The sequence below is a fragment of the Oncorhynchus nerka genome, linkage group LG25 (genome assembly GCF_034236695.1).
Source record: "Oncorhynchus nerka isolate Pitt River linkage group LG25, Oner_Uvic_2.0, whole genome shotgun sequence".
Classification (NCBI taxonomy): domain Eukaryota; kingdom Metazoa; phylum Chordata; class Actinopteri; order Salmoniformes; family Salmonidae; genus Oncorhynchus; species Oncorhynchus nerka.
Window position 1 is genome coordinate 15,900,665 of NC_088420.1, and position 14,822 is coordinate 15,915,486.

Below are 14,822 nucleotides of genomic sequence, written 5' to 3' on the forward strand. Positions count from 1 at the left end.
CTCAGAGCTGGACCAGCTCTCCAGATTCCAGATAGACAGGTGTATGATGCCTGAGAACTTTGGTCAAGTCCAGACTGCACAGCTGCATCACTTCGGTGATGCAAGTGAACAAGGTTATGGCACGGCAAGTTACCTTAGGTTCACAAACGGTATGGAAAAGGTTCACATTGCATTCATACTGGGGAAATCAAGGGTGACTCCACTCAAGCAGATGACAATCCCCAGACTGGAACTTGCTGCAGCAACATTGGCAGTGCGAGTGGACAGGATGTTAAGGTTGGAACTCCAGATTGAACTTGAGGAGTCAACTTTTTGGATGGACAGCCAGTCTGTGCTAAAATACATCCGCAATGATACCAAGAGATTCCATACCTTTGTGGCTAATAGGGTTGCTATGATCCGTGACCTATCGAAAGCAAAACAGAGGAGGTATTTGAACTCAAAACACAACCCAGCCGATGATGCCTCAAGAGGATTACATGTTGAAATGTTCCTGTACTCAAAGAGATGGCGCAAAGGACCAGAATTCCTGGAGAAACCAGAAACTCAATGGCCGAAAGTCCCCGAGGAGCTTAGCTCCATCCCTCCGGACGATCCAGAGGTGAGAAAAGACGTAATCGTAAACCATACAAGTGTGGAAGAAAAGTGTCCAACCAGCAAACTGATTGAGTACTATTCCACATGGAACAGCTTGAAGAAAGCAGTTGCCTGGATGCTGAAACTGAAGAAACGTCTTCTACAGTTAAGCCAGAAAAGGAACATTCTCTCTCAAACTGATCCAAGATCAGATCAGAGTCTGACAAACTCACTGAAGGAACAAATTGACAAGTTCAAACTGACGTTTGGAAAAGAAAGTCTGTCTGTGGATGACCTAGAAGAAGCAGAAAAGGTCATCATTCGATTTGAACAACGACAGCACTTTAAACAAGAAATTGCACTAGTTGTGAAAGGAAAACAATGTGCCAAGAGAAGTGGCTCAATCTGTGAGCTTGATCCAATTATTGACAATGGCATTCTGAGAGTAGGAGGAAGGTTAAGCAAAGCTGCTATGCCTACGGAACTAAAGAACCCTATGATCCTGCCCAAAGACTCCTACATCTCTAGACTGATCTTACTCCACATCCATGAGCAGGTTGGCCACTCTGGGAGAGGTCACATGCTTTCTAGACTTCGCCAGCGATATTGGATACCCTGTGCCAACTCTTTAGCAAGGAAGATCCTTAAGAGCTGTATCTTTTGCAGGCGGATGCAAGCTAGAGCTGGAGAACAGAAGATGGCCGACCTTCCACAAGATCGGGTGTCACCTGATTTGCCGCCTTTCACCCATGTGGGCATAGATTACTTCGGCCCCATAGAGGTGAAGCGAGGCCGCGTTCATGTGAAGCGTTATGGTGTGATCTTTACTTGCCTTGTGAGTCGAGCTGTCCATCTAGAAGTTGCTAGTTATCTGGATACTGATTCCTGCATCAATGCCCTGCGCAGGTTCATCTGTCGAAGGGGCCCAGTAACAAGTATCAGAACAGACAATGGCACCAACTTTGTTGGAACACACAGAGAGCTAGGAGAAGCTATGAAAGAGCTGGATCACAACAAGATTCAAAATGAATTACTGAAGAAAGGAGTGACATGGTCATTCAACCCTCCTCTGGAGCCCAGCATGGGGGGGTATGGGAGAGGTTGATCCGACTGGTGAAAAAGATCCTCTATTCAGTCCTTAAAGAGCAAGTACTGGATGATGAGGCTTTGCAGACAGCCTTGTGTGAAGTTGAGGCGATTATGAACGACAGACCAATCACTACTGTAACAAATGACCCTAATGATCTAGAACCCTGACTCGAACCATCTGCTTCATCTGAAAGCTAAGCCAGTCCTGCCACCAGGACTATTCCAGAGAAGCGACCTATACTCACGAAGGAGATGGAAGCAAGTACAATATATCACTGACCTCTTCTGGAAGAGATGGATCAGGGAGTATCTTCCACTTATGCAGGAGCGGAACAAGTGGAACAAAACTAAGAGAAACTTCAGTCCTGGTGACCTCGTGGTCATCGTCGATGACACCGCCCCAAGGAACTCTTGGTTAATGGGGCGTGTGGTGGAGGCTTTGCCAGGGGCCAAAGGTCTTGTCCGGAGCGTCATGGTTAAGACTAAGACCAATATCTTACAGAGACCTATCAATAAACTCTGTCTGCTCCTTGAGGCAACGGAGTGACACACACACACACACACAGTGCTCCATCTTAGAATCACGTGCACCTCTGATTCGTTGATGTTGTACTCTTACATTCTTTGATGTCATACATTTTTGGACGTCAAACTCTTGACATTTTTCAACTCAGACTGAGATCTACGGACTATTTTCCTATATGGCACCTTGTATATTTGTATATAGCTATGAACTGTAATAGTGCTCTGGTATAGAATGTTTTGTGTATTGGCTCTATGTTTGAATATTAAGTAATTGTTGTGCATTCAGTGCAGTCAACAATTAGGGCCGGTATGTTAGAGCCGATTTGGACATATTTGTATAAAAGACCGAACATATGGAGCTCCTGTATATTTGTGTAAATATATTAAATAATAATGTAAATGATGAAATATTAGGTACGTACCTTTATGATTTATATTTACCTGATTGAGATATATTCATTTGTTGTTAGTGTAACTTAGTTTTTGGCCCCCCCTCTTGCCTATTCATTGTATTGTGGTAAGTGTGTTAGGATAAAGGCAGGAAGTTGGGCCTTCGGGAGGGGAAGAGTCCTTGCTAGATGCGGGAGCGGTATAGTTTTTTGACCATACAGACATATAGACAGACATACAGACAGGTCATAATATGTATTTTCCATATAAAGTATTCTATGCTTCAAGTTGATTGAAGAATCATTTATTTGTTAGATATAAGAAGAATAAACATTTTTGTTGCACCATATCCCTGGATGTCATTGAATGTTTGGCCATTTGGAAACCTTGACTGTGGACTGTATGCGTACCAAACAACCCGCTTCAGGCTTGGGCAGTGGCTATGGTAAAGACTAAAGGAAGCCACTACACACTTTGTTTACATACTCATCTCATATGTATATACTGTACTCGATACCATCTACTGTATCTTGCCTATGCTGCTCTGTACCATCACTCATTCATATATCCTTATGTACATATTCTTTATCCCCTTACACTGTGTATAAGACAGTAGTTTTGGAATTGTTAGTTAGATTACTTGTTGGTTATTACTGCATTGTCGGAACTAGAAGCACAAGCATTTCGCTACACTCGCATTAACATCTGCTAACCATGTGTATCTGACAAATAAGATTTGATTTGATTTGAGGATGGTAGCTCTCCAGTAACACTGTTGGAGAGCCCTGGTGTAAACCTACAGGAGGGTAGCTCTCCAGTAACACGGTTGGAGAGCCCTGGTGTAAACCTACGGGAGGGTAGCTCTCCAGTAACACGGTTGGAGAGCCCTGGTGTAAACCTACGGGAGGGTAGCTCTCCAGTAACACGGTTGGAGAGCCCTGGTGTAAACCTACAGGAGGGTAGCTCTCCAGTAACACGGTTGGAGAGCCCTGGTGTAAACCTACGGGAGGGTAGCTCTCCAGTAACACGGTTGGAGAGCCCTGGTGTAAACCTACAGGAGGGTAGCTCTCCAGTAACACGGTTGGAGAGCCCTGGTGTAAACCTACGGGAGGGTAGCTCTCCAGTAACACGGTTGGAGAGCCCTGGTGTAAACCTACGGGAGGGTAGCTCTCCAGTAACACGGTTGGAGAGCCCTGGTGTAAACCTACGGGAGGGTAGCTCTCCAGTAACACGGTTGGAGAGCCCTGGTGTAAACCTACGGGAGGGTAGCTCTCCAGTAACACGGTTGGAGAGGCCTCCCTGTTTTATACCCTATTTAACTCCAACATGTCTCTCTCTCTCTCTCTCTTTCTAGGGCTGCTCAAATTCTGCACAGTTGGCTTCTGTGGGATTGGGAGCTTGGTGGATTTCATGTTGATCTCAATGCAGGTGAGTGGCGTTCAGGAGACAGCTGTGGAACACAGAGCTGTTAGGTAATGCCTCTTATCTGTTGGTTATGTCTGTGAAGATGCTCTTTTCACAGTAACCATGAAAGGTGAAAGCACCAATTTGTAGGTCGCTCTGGATAAGAGCGTCTGCTAAATGACTTAAATGTAAATGTAAATGAAAGGAATGGTTTATGTGGTGTGTTGATGACAAGGGTGGGTTAGGTCAGTGTTTCCCTAATGTTGGGTAGAAGCTGACTCCTATTGGGTCACAGCTGATGATTACATTGGTTGGTCACAAGACACAAAAGTTGAGTTGGGTTACACTGCAAAGTGAGTTAGGGAACAACTGTGATATCAGAATCGGATGGATTTCATGCAAGTTTGATAATTGTATGATTTCAGAACAACTTCTAAGATTTCAAAAACAAGTTGCTCAATTTGGGCACAGTCTCGTGTATAAACCATAGCTCCTTCTCCCACTAACAGTGGTGGTAATCAATGAAGTGGAGCACATTTTGTTCATCACAGAGCAGCCTGGGCTTTGCTACAATGGTCATGCTTCACACACTCCAATCAGAGTAAACCATGGAACATTGCGCAGAAGCATAGCCAAGCCAGTCAGGAGGAGTGTGTGTGTGCGTGCGTGAATGTCTGTTTGTATTCAGAGTGAACCTGTATCTCAATCAGTGCAGCCGCAGCCCTCTGCTCTTCTCAGCACTAAGCTCTCTATAAATGGGGGTTAATGAGACTGGTTTGTTTTCGCAGAAGGGCTTCTCTCCCCCCCGTCCCTCGTTCCCCCAGGACCCCCCTAACCTGTTTAGTCCACAGAGCCTGACAGGGAGAGAAGCCAATCCATTTTTCACCCTGTTAGGGCCTCACCCCTCTTACCCCTCTCCATCCTCATTGGGGAACCAGTGTGGGAGCAGGAAGCAAACAAGAAAACACTCACCCAGGGGCGGTGCTCCTAGTAGCCGGGGACTTTAATGCAGGGAACCTTAAATCCGTTTAACCAAATTTCTATCAGCATGTTAAATGTGCAACCAGAAGGGGGAAAAATGGACCCCCTCTACTCCACACACCGAGACGCATACAAAGCTCTCCCTCGCCATCCATTTGGTATATCTAACCATAATTATATCCTCCTGCTTACAAGCAAAAAATTAAAGCAGGAACCACCAGTGACTCGACCAGTAAAGAAGTGGTCAGATGATGCAGATGCTAAGCTACAGGAGTGTTTTGTTAGCACAGACTGGAATATGTTAAGGGATTCTTCCGATGGCATTGAGGAGTACACCACATCAGTCACTGGCTTAATCAATAACTGCATCGATGATGTCGTCCCCACAGTGACCGTACGTACATACCCCAAACAGAAGCCAGGGATTACAGGCAACAGCCGCACTGAGCTAAAGGCTAGAGCTGCCGCTTTCAAGGAGCGGGTCTCTAACCCGGACCCGCTATGCCCTCCAAAGAACCATCAAACAGGCAAAGCGTCAATGCAGGACTAAGATTGAATCGTACTACATCGGCCCTGATGTTCGTCAGATGTGGCAGGACTTGCAAACCATTACAGCCTACAAAGGAAAGCACAGCTGAGAGCTGCCCAGTGACATGAGCCTACCAGACAAGCTAAACTACTTCTATGCTTGCTTCAAGGCAAATAACACAAACATGCATGGGAGCACCTGCTGTTCTGGAAAACTGTGTGATCACCCTCTCCACAGCCAATGTGAGTAAGACCTTTAAACAGGTCAACATTCACAAGTCCGCAGGACCAGATGGATTACCAGGACGTGTACTGCAAGCATGCGCTGACCAACTAGCAAGTGTCTTCACTGACATTTTCAACCTCTCCCTGTCCAAGTCTGTAATGCCAACATGTTTTAAGGAGACCACCATAGTGCCTGTGCCCAAGAACACTAAGGTAACCTGCCTAAATGACTACCGACCTGGAGCACTCATGTCTGTAGCCATGAAGTGCTTTGAAAGGCTGGTCATGGCTCACATCAACACCATTATCCCAGAAACCCTAGACCCACTCCAATTTGCATACCGCCCCAACAGATTCACAGATGATGCAATCTCTATTGCACTCCACACTGCCCTTTCCCACCTGGACAAAAGGAACACCTATGTGAGAATGCTATTCATTGACTACAGCTCAGCATTCAGCACCATATTGTCCTCAAAGCTCATCACTAAGCTAAGGACACCTCCCTCTGCAACTGGATCCTGGACTTCCTGATGGGCCACCCCCAGGTGGTAAGGGTAGGTAACAACACATCCTCCACGCTGATCCTCAACACAAGAGCCCCTCAGGGGTGCGTGCCTAGTCCCCTCCTGTACTCCCTGTTCAGCCACGACTGCATGGCCAGGCACGACTGCACCACCATCATTAAATTTGCCAATGACACAACAGTGGTAGGCCTGATCACCGACAACAATGAGACAGCCTATAGGGAGGAGGACTTAGAGGTAGGCCGTGTGGTGCCAGGACAACAACCTCTCCGTCAACGTGATCAAGACAAAGTAGATGATTGTAGACTACAGGAAAAAGAGGACCAAGCACGCCCCCATTCTCATCGATGGGGCTGGAGTGGAGCAGGTTGAGGGCTTCAAGTTCCTTTGTGTCCACATCACCAACAAACTAACATGGTCCAAGCACACCAAGACAGTCGTGAAGAGGGCACGACAAAACCTATTCCCTCTCAGGAGGCTGAAAAGATACTTGTCATGGGTCCTCAGATCCTCAAAAGGTTCTACAGCTGCACCATTGAGAGCATGGTTGCATCACTGCCTGGTACGGCAACTGCTCGGCCTCCGACCGCAAGGCGCTACAGAGGGTAGTGCGAACGGTCCAGTACATCACTGGGGCCAAGCTTCCTGCCATCTCTATCACTATTGCACTCAACACTGCCCTCTCCCACCTGGACAAAAGGAATACCTACGTGAGGATGCTATGCTAAGGACCCTGGGACTAAACACTCCCCTCTGCAACTGGATTTGGCATGGGTCCTCAGATCCTCAAAGTTCTTCAGCTCCAACATCGAGAGCATGGTTGCATCACTGCCTGGTATGGCAATTGCTCTGCCTCCACCGCAAAGGCACTACAAAGGGTAATGCGTACGGCCTAGTACACCACTTGGGCCACCGCCAGGCGGTGTCAGAGGAAGGCCCTAAAAATTGTCAGAGACTCCAGCCACACTCTGCTACCACACGGCAAGCAGTTCCGGAGCGCTGAGTCCCGGTCCAATAGGCTTATAAACAGCTTCTAACCCCAAGCCATAAGATTCCTGAACATCTGATCAAATGGCTACCCAGACTATTGCATTGCCCCCCCCCCCCCTCTTTACACCGCTGCTACTCTCTGTTGTTATCATCTATGCAGAATCACTTTAATAACTCTACCTACATGTACATACTTTAAACTAACCGGTGCCCCTGCACATTGACTCTGTACTCGTACCCCACTTTTATTTCTTATCCGTATTTGTGTTAACTGCATTGTCGGTTAGGGGCTTGTAAGTAAGCATTTCACTAAGGTCAACACCTGTTGTATTCGGTGCATTTGACTAATGCGATTTGATTTGACTAATGAATACGACAAGCATCGGCACGCATATAGAGCAGACCTTCAGCTTGAACTCCGTCAACATGGTGGGATGTGTTTATAATGAAAAGTAGGCTTATTTGTTTGGGATTAATTTTTTTTCTCGTGTTCCTTGAAAAAATATATTAGTTTGTCATATAGACTAGTGGTGGTGTGTGTAGTTTTAGGACTGTATGCCTTCATCTTGAATAATATTTCAACAAAGGTCTATGCTGCTGGAGTCACCCTGTATCACATCTGAGACCAAAACACACATCATGATACACCCTTCAAAGAAACAGAATACCCCTCTTCCTCTATTTAACCCCTTCCTCTTCCTCTCCAGTTCTACACTACATCCCACTGTGTAGCAGGCCTGTATAAAGTCGCTATTTCATTTGAAAACGGCAGCAGCGTCCGTTCGGCCACTTTGATTAAACGAGGTGACCGTCACACTGTTTATTGTTCTCCTAATGTATTACTGAAGGCCCTGAGAGAGGAATGCTTTTATGCTGCTTTGGCTGGCACGCCCCAGCGCAACACTTACATTGTCAATTAGGTGTATACACTGCCTCTGAGCTCGCTCAACTGTTGTAAAAGTGACACTTTTGATAAGTAGTTCTGCGTGTCCGGAGAACCTATTTAAACTTCGCGCGAGGCGTTGCCCTATATTTGAAAGACTAACTAGTCGGAGCGGGCAAATGCATTTTTGAGAAGATGAACTAATGGGATTATTATTAATAGATTCTGGCTGGACGGGGCTTGAGGAAAGGAGACCGGACAGCGTTTGTTTGAGGCTTCTCTCTCTCTCTTTCTCTCTATCGAAAGACCGAGGTCCACACCAGATGAATGATGTTGGGGAATTTTCCAATTTACTCTCAAACTGGGCAGAGGAAGGAGCTAGACAGATGTGATAGATAGATGGAACGTGAACGGAGGGAGCTGTGTGTCAGGCACGGGATTAAATAATACAAGGTAGTGGGTTTCCAGGCCGGCATACGTTGTTGTGAAAATCAAACCCACTTCTGAAAACCCAATCACTAAAGCCACTACCTGCTATGGATTAAATATAGGCTGGAATGCATCATAGTTGAGTGGTAGCCGAGCTGAAGTTGGTCTGGAGTCCAGTAGGTGGGGTGCTGTTGGTCTGGAGTCCAGTAGGTGGAGTGCTGTTGGTCTAGAGTCTAGTAGGTGGAGTGCTGTTGGTCTAGAGTCTAGTAGGTGGAGTGCTGTCACTGCTCCCCCTCAGCTGTGATTGCCAGATATGTGTTACCTGCTGTACCTAGGTTTTCACCGTCTGTACCCTGATGTCTCTTCTCGTTCCTTCCTTTAGATTGTGGGTCCGTCAGATAAGTCTGACTACGTAGTGGACTACTACGGTGCCAGACTCACACGCCTCTCCATCACCAATGAGACTTACAGAAGAACCCAGATGTCTCCCTGAAGGTAGCTACACTAGTAACATGTTAGTTAGACAGACAATAGGCTTTGGTGAGTCATTCCCTGTGTAATTGTGGAAACTCAGAACTAAAATTGTATGTAACATCAGCTACCATTTACATGTACTCTGTGTACAACACATTAGGAACACCTTCCTAATATTGAGTTGCACCCCCTTTTGCCGACAGAACAGCCTCAATTGGTCGGGGCATGAACTCTACAAGGTGCCGAAAGCGTTCCACAGGGATGCTGGCCCATGTTGACTCCAATGCTTCCCACTGTTGTCAAGTTGGCTGGATGTTCTTTGGGTGGTGGGCCATTCTTGATACACACAGGAAACTGTTGAGCGTGAAAAACCCAGTAGTGTTGCAGTTCTTGACACACTCATACCGGTGCACCTACTACCATACCCCGTTCAAAGGCACTTTTGTCTTGGCCATTCACCCTCTGAATAGCACACATACATGTCTAAAGGCTTAAAAATCCTTATTTAACCTGTCTCCTCCCCTTCATCTACACTGATTGAAGTGATTGAAGTGACCGCCCCGTGGGCCTCCCGGTCGTGACAGAGCCTCGGCTCGAACCCATAATTTCTGGTGGCACAGACCACTGCGCCACACGGGAGGCCCTATGGGATCATAGCTTTCACTTGGATTCACCTGGTTAGTCTATTTCATGGAAAGAGAAGATGTTCCTAATGTTTTGTACCTTTCAACGTATATTACGTAGTCTGTCCACAAATGATTATTCACTGTAACCGTTTGTCTTTCCACCTGCCCCTGTATTAATGTACATTTGATTGTCTATTTATTACATCTGTATAGTGTTGCGAAATTCTCTAACTTTCAATAAATGCCCTGGTTTTCCAGAAGTCGTTGCTGGAGGATTCTGGATTTCCTGCTTATTACCTCATAATTCTATGAATCCCTCCAACTGGGATTTCAGGAAAACCAGGGAATCTATTGAGAAGTTCACAACACTCTCTAGTTTTATTAGACAAGTTTAAAAGATTGATGTTTTGGCCTTCTACATCCTTCCAATCTATTGAACGTTCCCAGAAATTAACAACCCAATATCTGTCGTTCTGCCCCTGCTCAAGGCAGTTAACCCACTGTTCCTAGGACGTCGTTGTAAATAAGAATTTGTTCTTAACTGACTTGCTGAGTTAAATAAAATACCAAATGACATGTACACAGTCAAGTGGAAAGACAAACTCTGAACGGCTCAAACACTAAAAGTGAACCAGATCCCAAGGTTGTGTGGTTTTGCATCACTCTGTAGCTTGTATGACCTATGGGGGGTAAAGGCAAACACCCAGCCAAGGACAACTTGCCCCCCCCTCTGGTACTCCAGGACGGTTCTTCTACCCTGGGGAGGGAATTTTTAAATGTCAGCCTGCTAAGTAAATGTTTGGGGAGGGTGGCACTTCAGGACTGAGGGGGAAAAGGGTCGTGAGAGTGCAGTTATTATACCTGGCATAGGTGTCCCTCATCGGTTGAGCTCTACCACAGAGCAACGAGAGTCACACCCTTTCACACAGTTTGTCAACAACATCAAAATATCTACATTTTTAAGTCTCCAAGATTTCAGCTCTCCCTTCTCTCTCCCACTCTGTTGTCTGTGGCTCCTTAGTTTCTGGTTAGTATTATAGAAGCTGCAGTGTGTTTGTGGTGACGGGGGTGTTGGGTTCAATTATACACATGTGGAGTCCATTACAAGCCCTTGAGTGTTTACGCTCAGACAAATAGAGAGAGAGCGAGAAAGAGAGATGAAGTCTTCATCCACACCTCTACAGTTCTTCAGTCTCTCAGTCCTTCATTTTACTGCATGTATCTCAGGGCCACATAAAAATGTAACACTGACTGCCTCGAGTATCCAAGTTCAACTGTTTACAACCTGTTTTCTCTCGTTTCAGGACCAAAGTGAAAAACAACTATCGTTACCCTCAACCCTGTCATGACGATTATGCCGCTCTTTTTGGGATCTTTTTCACTTGATCATTCCGATACACGGACACTAAGACCATCCCAGTCAACACATTGATCATTGATCCTGTCTGCATGTACCCCAATGTGGTGAAGCTCGGCTTTTTAAAATGGATACTCTTAAGAGTGAAGGTTCATTTTGGTTTAGACTTTACCCAGCATCTCCTTAGTCTTTCCTTCATTCCTTGCCACCTCCTCAAAACACATTTTAAAAGATCAGAGGAGATGAGGATAGAGGTGGCAAATGAATCAAGCAAAAACTAATATTTACCCGCGGTCACCAGCTCAGGTCCTGGAGCGTTAGGAGTACAGACCTTTGTTCCAACCCAGCATTATCACACCCTGTAGCTCTCCAGGACCAAGGACTTGATGACCACTGCCGTAGAGCTTCAAGTCATCGTTATACTCCTATAAGAATCTAGAATCTGCACTGAGAACAGTTCTGTAAATATGTCATATATTGCATTATTTGAGTATGTTTGGCAGCAAGGGAACTATTTATGTTCTGTGTGACTGTTTTGTTGATTTGTCATTAGCGATTTATTTTTATTATTTTTTTGTAATAAAATTTTAATTTTATGAAAATGGACGCTTTTTGTAAATTAAGTTTTGTTCAAACTTGCCGTTTAAGTCCAACACAGAGCAGTAGCAGTTAATTTAGCGAACTCTGAGCTCATTGGAGGAACTGTGGCAGTGACCGATTGTCCTGCAGGGAGTTCAGAGGTCAAAGAAATGACACGCTAGCTCTCGGCATCATCCTGCAGATGAAGACAGATCTTCTCCCGCTCCCCCCAGAACCATCCCTCGTGTCATTTTTATTACAAAGGGTCCAAGTGGGGGTTCTTGGGAAGAGTCACAAGGCAGAGCTTTCCTGCTGTGTGTCTGCCTGATCGGGTACCTGATACAGGCTGTGTCCCAAATGGCATCATCATTTCACGGTGCACTACTTTTGACCAAGGCCCATAAGGCTGGTGAAAAGAAGTGCACTAGAGTTAAAATAGGGTGCCATTTGGAACACAACCCATAGTGTGAACGGCCTGATACAGGATACGGGAGCCTGAAAGCCATCTTTAGATGGATGTGACACTCCTAATCAACACAGTGCAATAGAAGGCAACAGTGTGCAGCTGGAGATTGTAGATGTGTCAGTATGGATGTGACACTCCTAATCAACACTGCAATAGAAGGCAACAGTGTGCAGCTGGAGATTGTAGATGTGTCAGTATGGATGTCCAACACCACCGTGGTGGATACAGTGGCTCATGCAATTTGTTATAGCAAGAGTTGTGTCGCGGTGTTGTTTTGACTGTTTCAGGGTGTAGGAGCTGAGTGTGTGTTTACAGATGCACATGTATAATATTCAATGACAGTGGGACTTGAAGTCTCTTTTCAAGGTTTCTTTGCGAAATACATTTTTATGAAGGGATAACTTTTTAAAGTTCAATAATGGGTCAATCCTAAGGAAGGAACTTGTTAGCAGTTAAACTGAATAAAGTTTGTTTTAGTATGAAAAGAACCAAGTGGTGGTCTGAAACACAGTGGTTAAGTTCATTTCAAAACTCCCCCAAATCCACTCCCCTGTCTCGCTCTCCACCTCCACTCCCCAACTCTCCCTCCACCTCTTCACCCCAACTCTCCCTCTTCCTTCGCCCTAGCCAGAGCTCATCAATACAGTACAGGGATAAGAGTGAGGAGATTTATAGGGCACTTCCCAGAAGAGGAGAGAGCTGCAGAGTAGAGGCTGAGCTGAGCTGGGCCTAACCCTCCCTCACACCACACGCCTGACAAAGAGGGGGCCATTTCTCATATAGCAGAGTGCTTTATAGCCTCACATTCCTCTAGTGTGGAACACTGATATTACAGAGCACACACAGAGTGTAGAGGAGAGGAGAGACTGTCAGACTCCAGCACCCGCTCCAAACCTGCTCCCCTGAAAACAATCTCAACCCCTTTGGAGAAATTCTCCTGCATTGCAACCCCCATCGATTGCACCCACAGCCTGACAATGGAGACTGGAGAGAGAGAGAGAGCATGGAGAGAGGAGAGAGAAAGGAGCGAGCATAGAGAGAGAGAGCATGGAGAGAGAGGAGAGAGAAAGGAGCGAGCATAGAGAGAGAGAGCGTGGAGAGAGAGGAGCGTGGGGAGAGATGAGTAGATAATAGTTTGGTCTGCAGTGATTTGTGAAGTGCATGCAGGCCTTAGTGTGTGCTAGTTGAATCAGACTGAGGAGGATGTAGCTGCTCTACAGACTCACACTGACACCCAAGCAAACCCTGATGTCAAGGAGTTTAAACACAATCCCCCCTTCCCTCCCTCTCTCCCAGGCTCTCTCTCACACACACACACTCCATTCTCAGAATCAGAGAGGCCCTGCAGTAACTTGTCCCCTATAGGCACCTCTACAGTGGACTGTGAGAAAAGTCTAAGCTGAAATAACAGGAAGGCTGGGATGATGTCACCGGCCCCTCAGTAACGTTTGCTCGTCTTTATAGAAGTCAAGTGAGTGAAATCATAAAGTGGCACAGGGAGAGTCCCAGCTGGTTTGGTTACTCAGAGACAGGGTTGGAAGGCTTGGGCCTACAGCCAGGGGTATGTCCCAAATAGAACCCTATTGGAAGGGCCTACAGCCAGGGGTCTGTCCCTATTGGAAGGCCCTACAGCCAGGGGTCTGTCCCTATTGGAAGGGCCTACAGCCAGGTGTCTGTCCTTATTGGAAGGGCCTACAGCCAGGGGTCTGTCATTGGAAGAGCCTACAGCCAGGGGTCTGTCCTTATTGGAAGAGTAGTAGTTTAACCAGGCTAGTAGTTTAACCAGTCTAGTAGTGCACCACTGTGGTTTTAGTCCAAGCCTTTTAACTAGAGACTTAAGTTCTACCTGAGAAACCAGCTGTGTTTTAAACAGACTTCAATGGGTGAAAAGCTGAGCACTGAATGGGAATAAAACTGTATTCTATTTTTATAAAGTCTTATGATAGTTGAAAGTCTGACTGTGTTGTACCGTCATGCTGGAGGTGTGTGTGTGTGTGTGTGTGTGTGTGTGTGTGGGGGGGGGGGTCGCATTGTAAATGTAGGTTACCCTATTCCCTACATAGGGCCCTGGTCTAAAAGTAGTGCACTATGTAGGGAATAGAGTATTATTTGGGATAGAGCCCTAGTCTTCAGCTCCAGTAGAACACTAGAGAAGATATCCAGGCTTCACATCATGTTCGCTAGTGCAGCAAAACAGCCGCAGCAGTGGCCAGCTGGGACATAAAGCAATCTTTGTTCTCCAGCTGTCCCTGATTTTCATAAAGTTCATACATCTTTCCGTCCATCCCTCCTTCACTCCTTCACTCCTTAAGTACGTCCTGGTTTCTGGCAACTTCTCAGCTCTGAAAGAGAAAAACGAGAGCAAGAGAGAGAGATATCTGGACAGGTCACGACTCTCTGTATATCCATGCAGGGTCACGAGCCATGTGTGTTTAATCACAACGTAATTATTGCAGTGTACCACGCTCCAGAGCCCCCTCAGCTCCTCTCAGCCCAGCAGCAGGACTACATCCCAAATGGTTCCCTAGTGGGAATACTATGTTGGGACACATCCCAGGTCATAGAGGACAGGCCCTAATTGGTTCAGTATGGGGACAATATCTCCCCCACACATGTTATGATGAATCACTTCCTGTGCTAAAGGTTCTCTGAGGTATTTGAGCGCACTGTTCTGCCCATAGCCTCCAACGCATGAGCCTACTGTACACACACAGATGTACGCACACAGACATACATGCATAGACATACACACACAGGCGTATGCACAAAACCA

The 14,822-nt window shown here is 46.2% G+C and overlaps 1 protein-coding gene across 1 annotated transcript in view; it reads left to right on the plus strand.

Annotated features, from left to right (window-relative positions):
* Window positions 1-11,610, plus strand: part of LOC115122793 (TM2 domain-containing protein 1-like) — a 30,349-nt gene extending 18,739 nt beyond the window's left edge. Inside the window, exons 5-7 of the mRNA XM_065009607.1 lie at window positions 3,935-4,008; window positions 8,930-9,042; window positions 10,952-11,610. Of these exons, the coding sequence (XP_064865679.1) occupies window positions 3,935-4,008; window positions 8,930-9,040 (185 nt within the window). The 3' untranslated portion in view covers window positions 9,041-9,042; window positions 10,952-11,610. The remainder of the gene's footprint in view (window positions 1-3,934; window positions 4,009-8,929; window positions 9,043-10,951) is intronic.
* The last annotated feature ends 3,212 nt before the right edge of the window (window positions 11,611-14,822 follow it).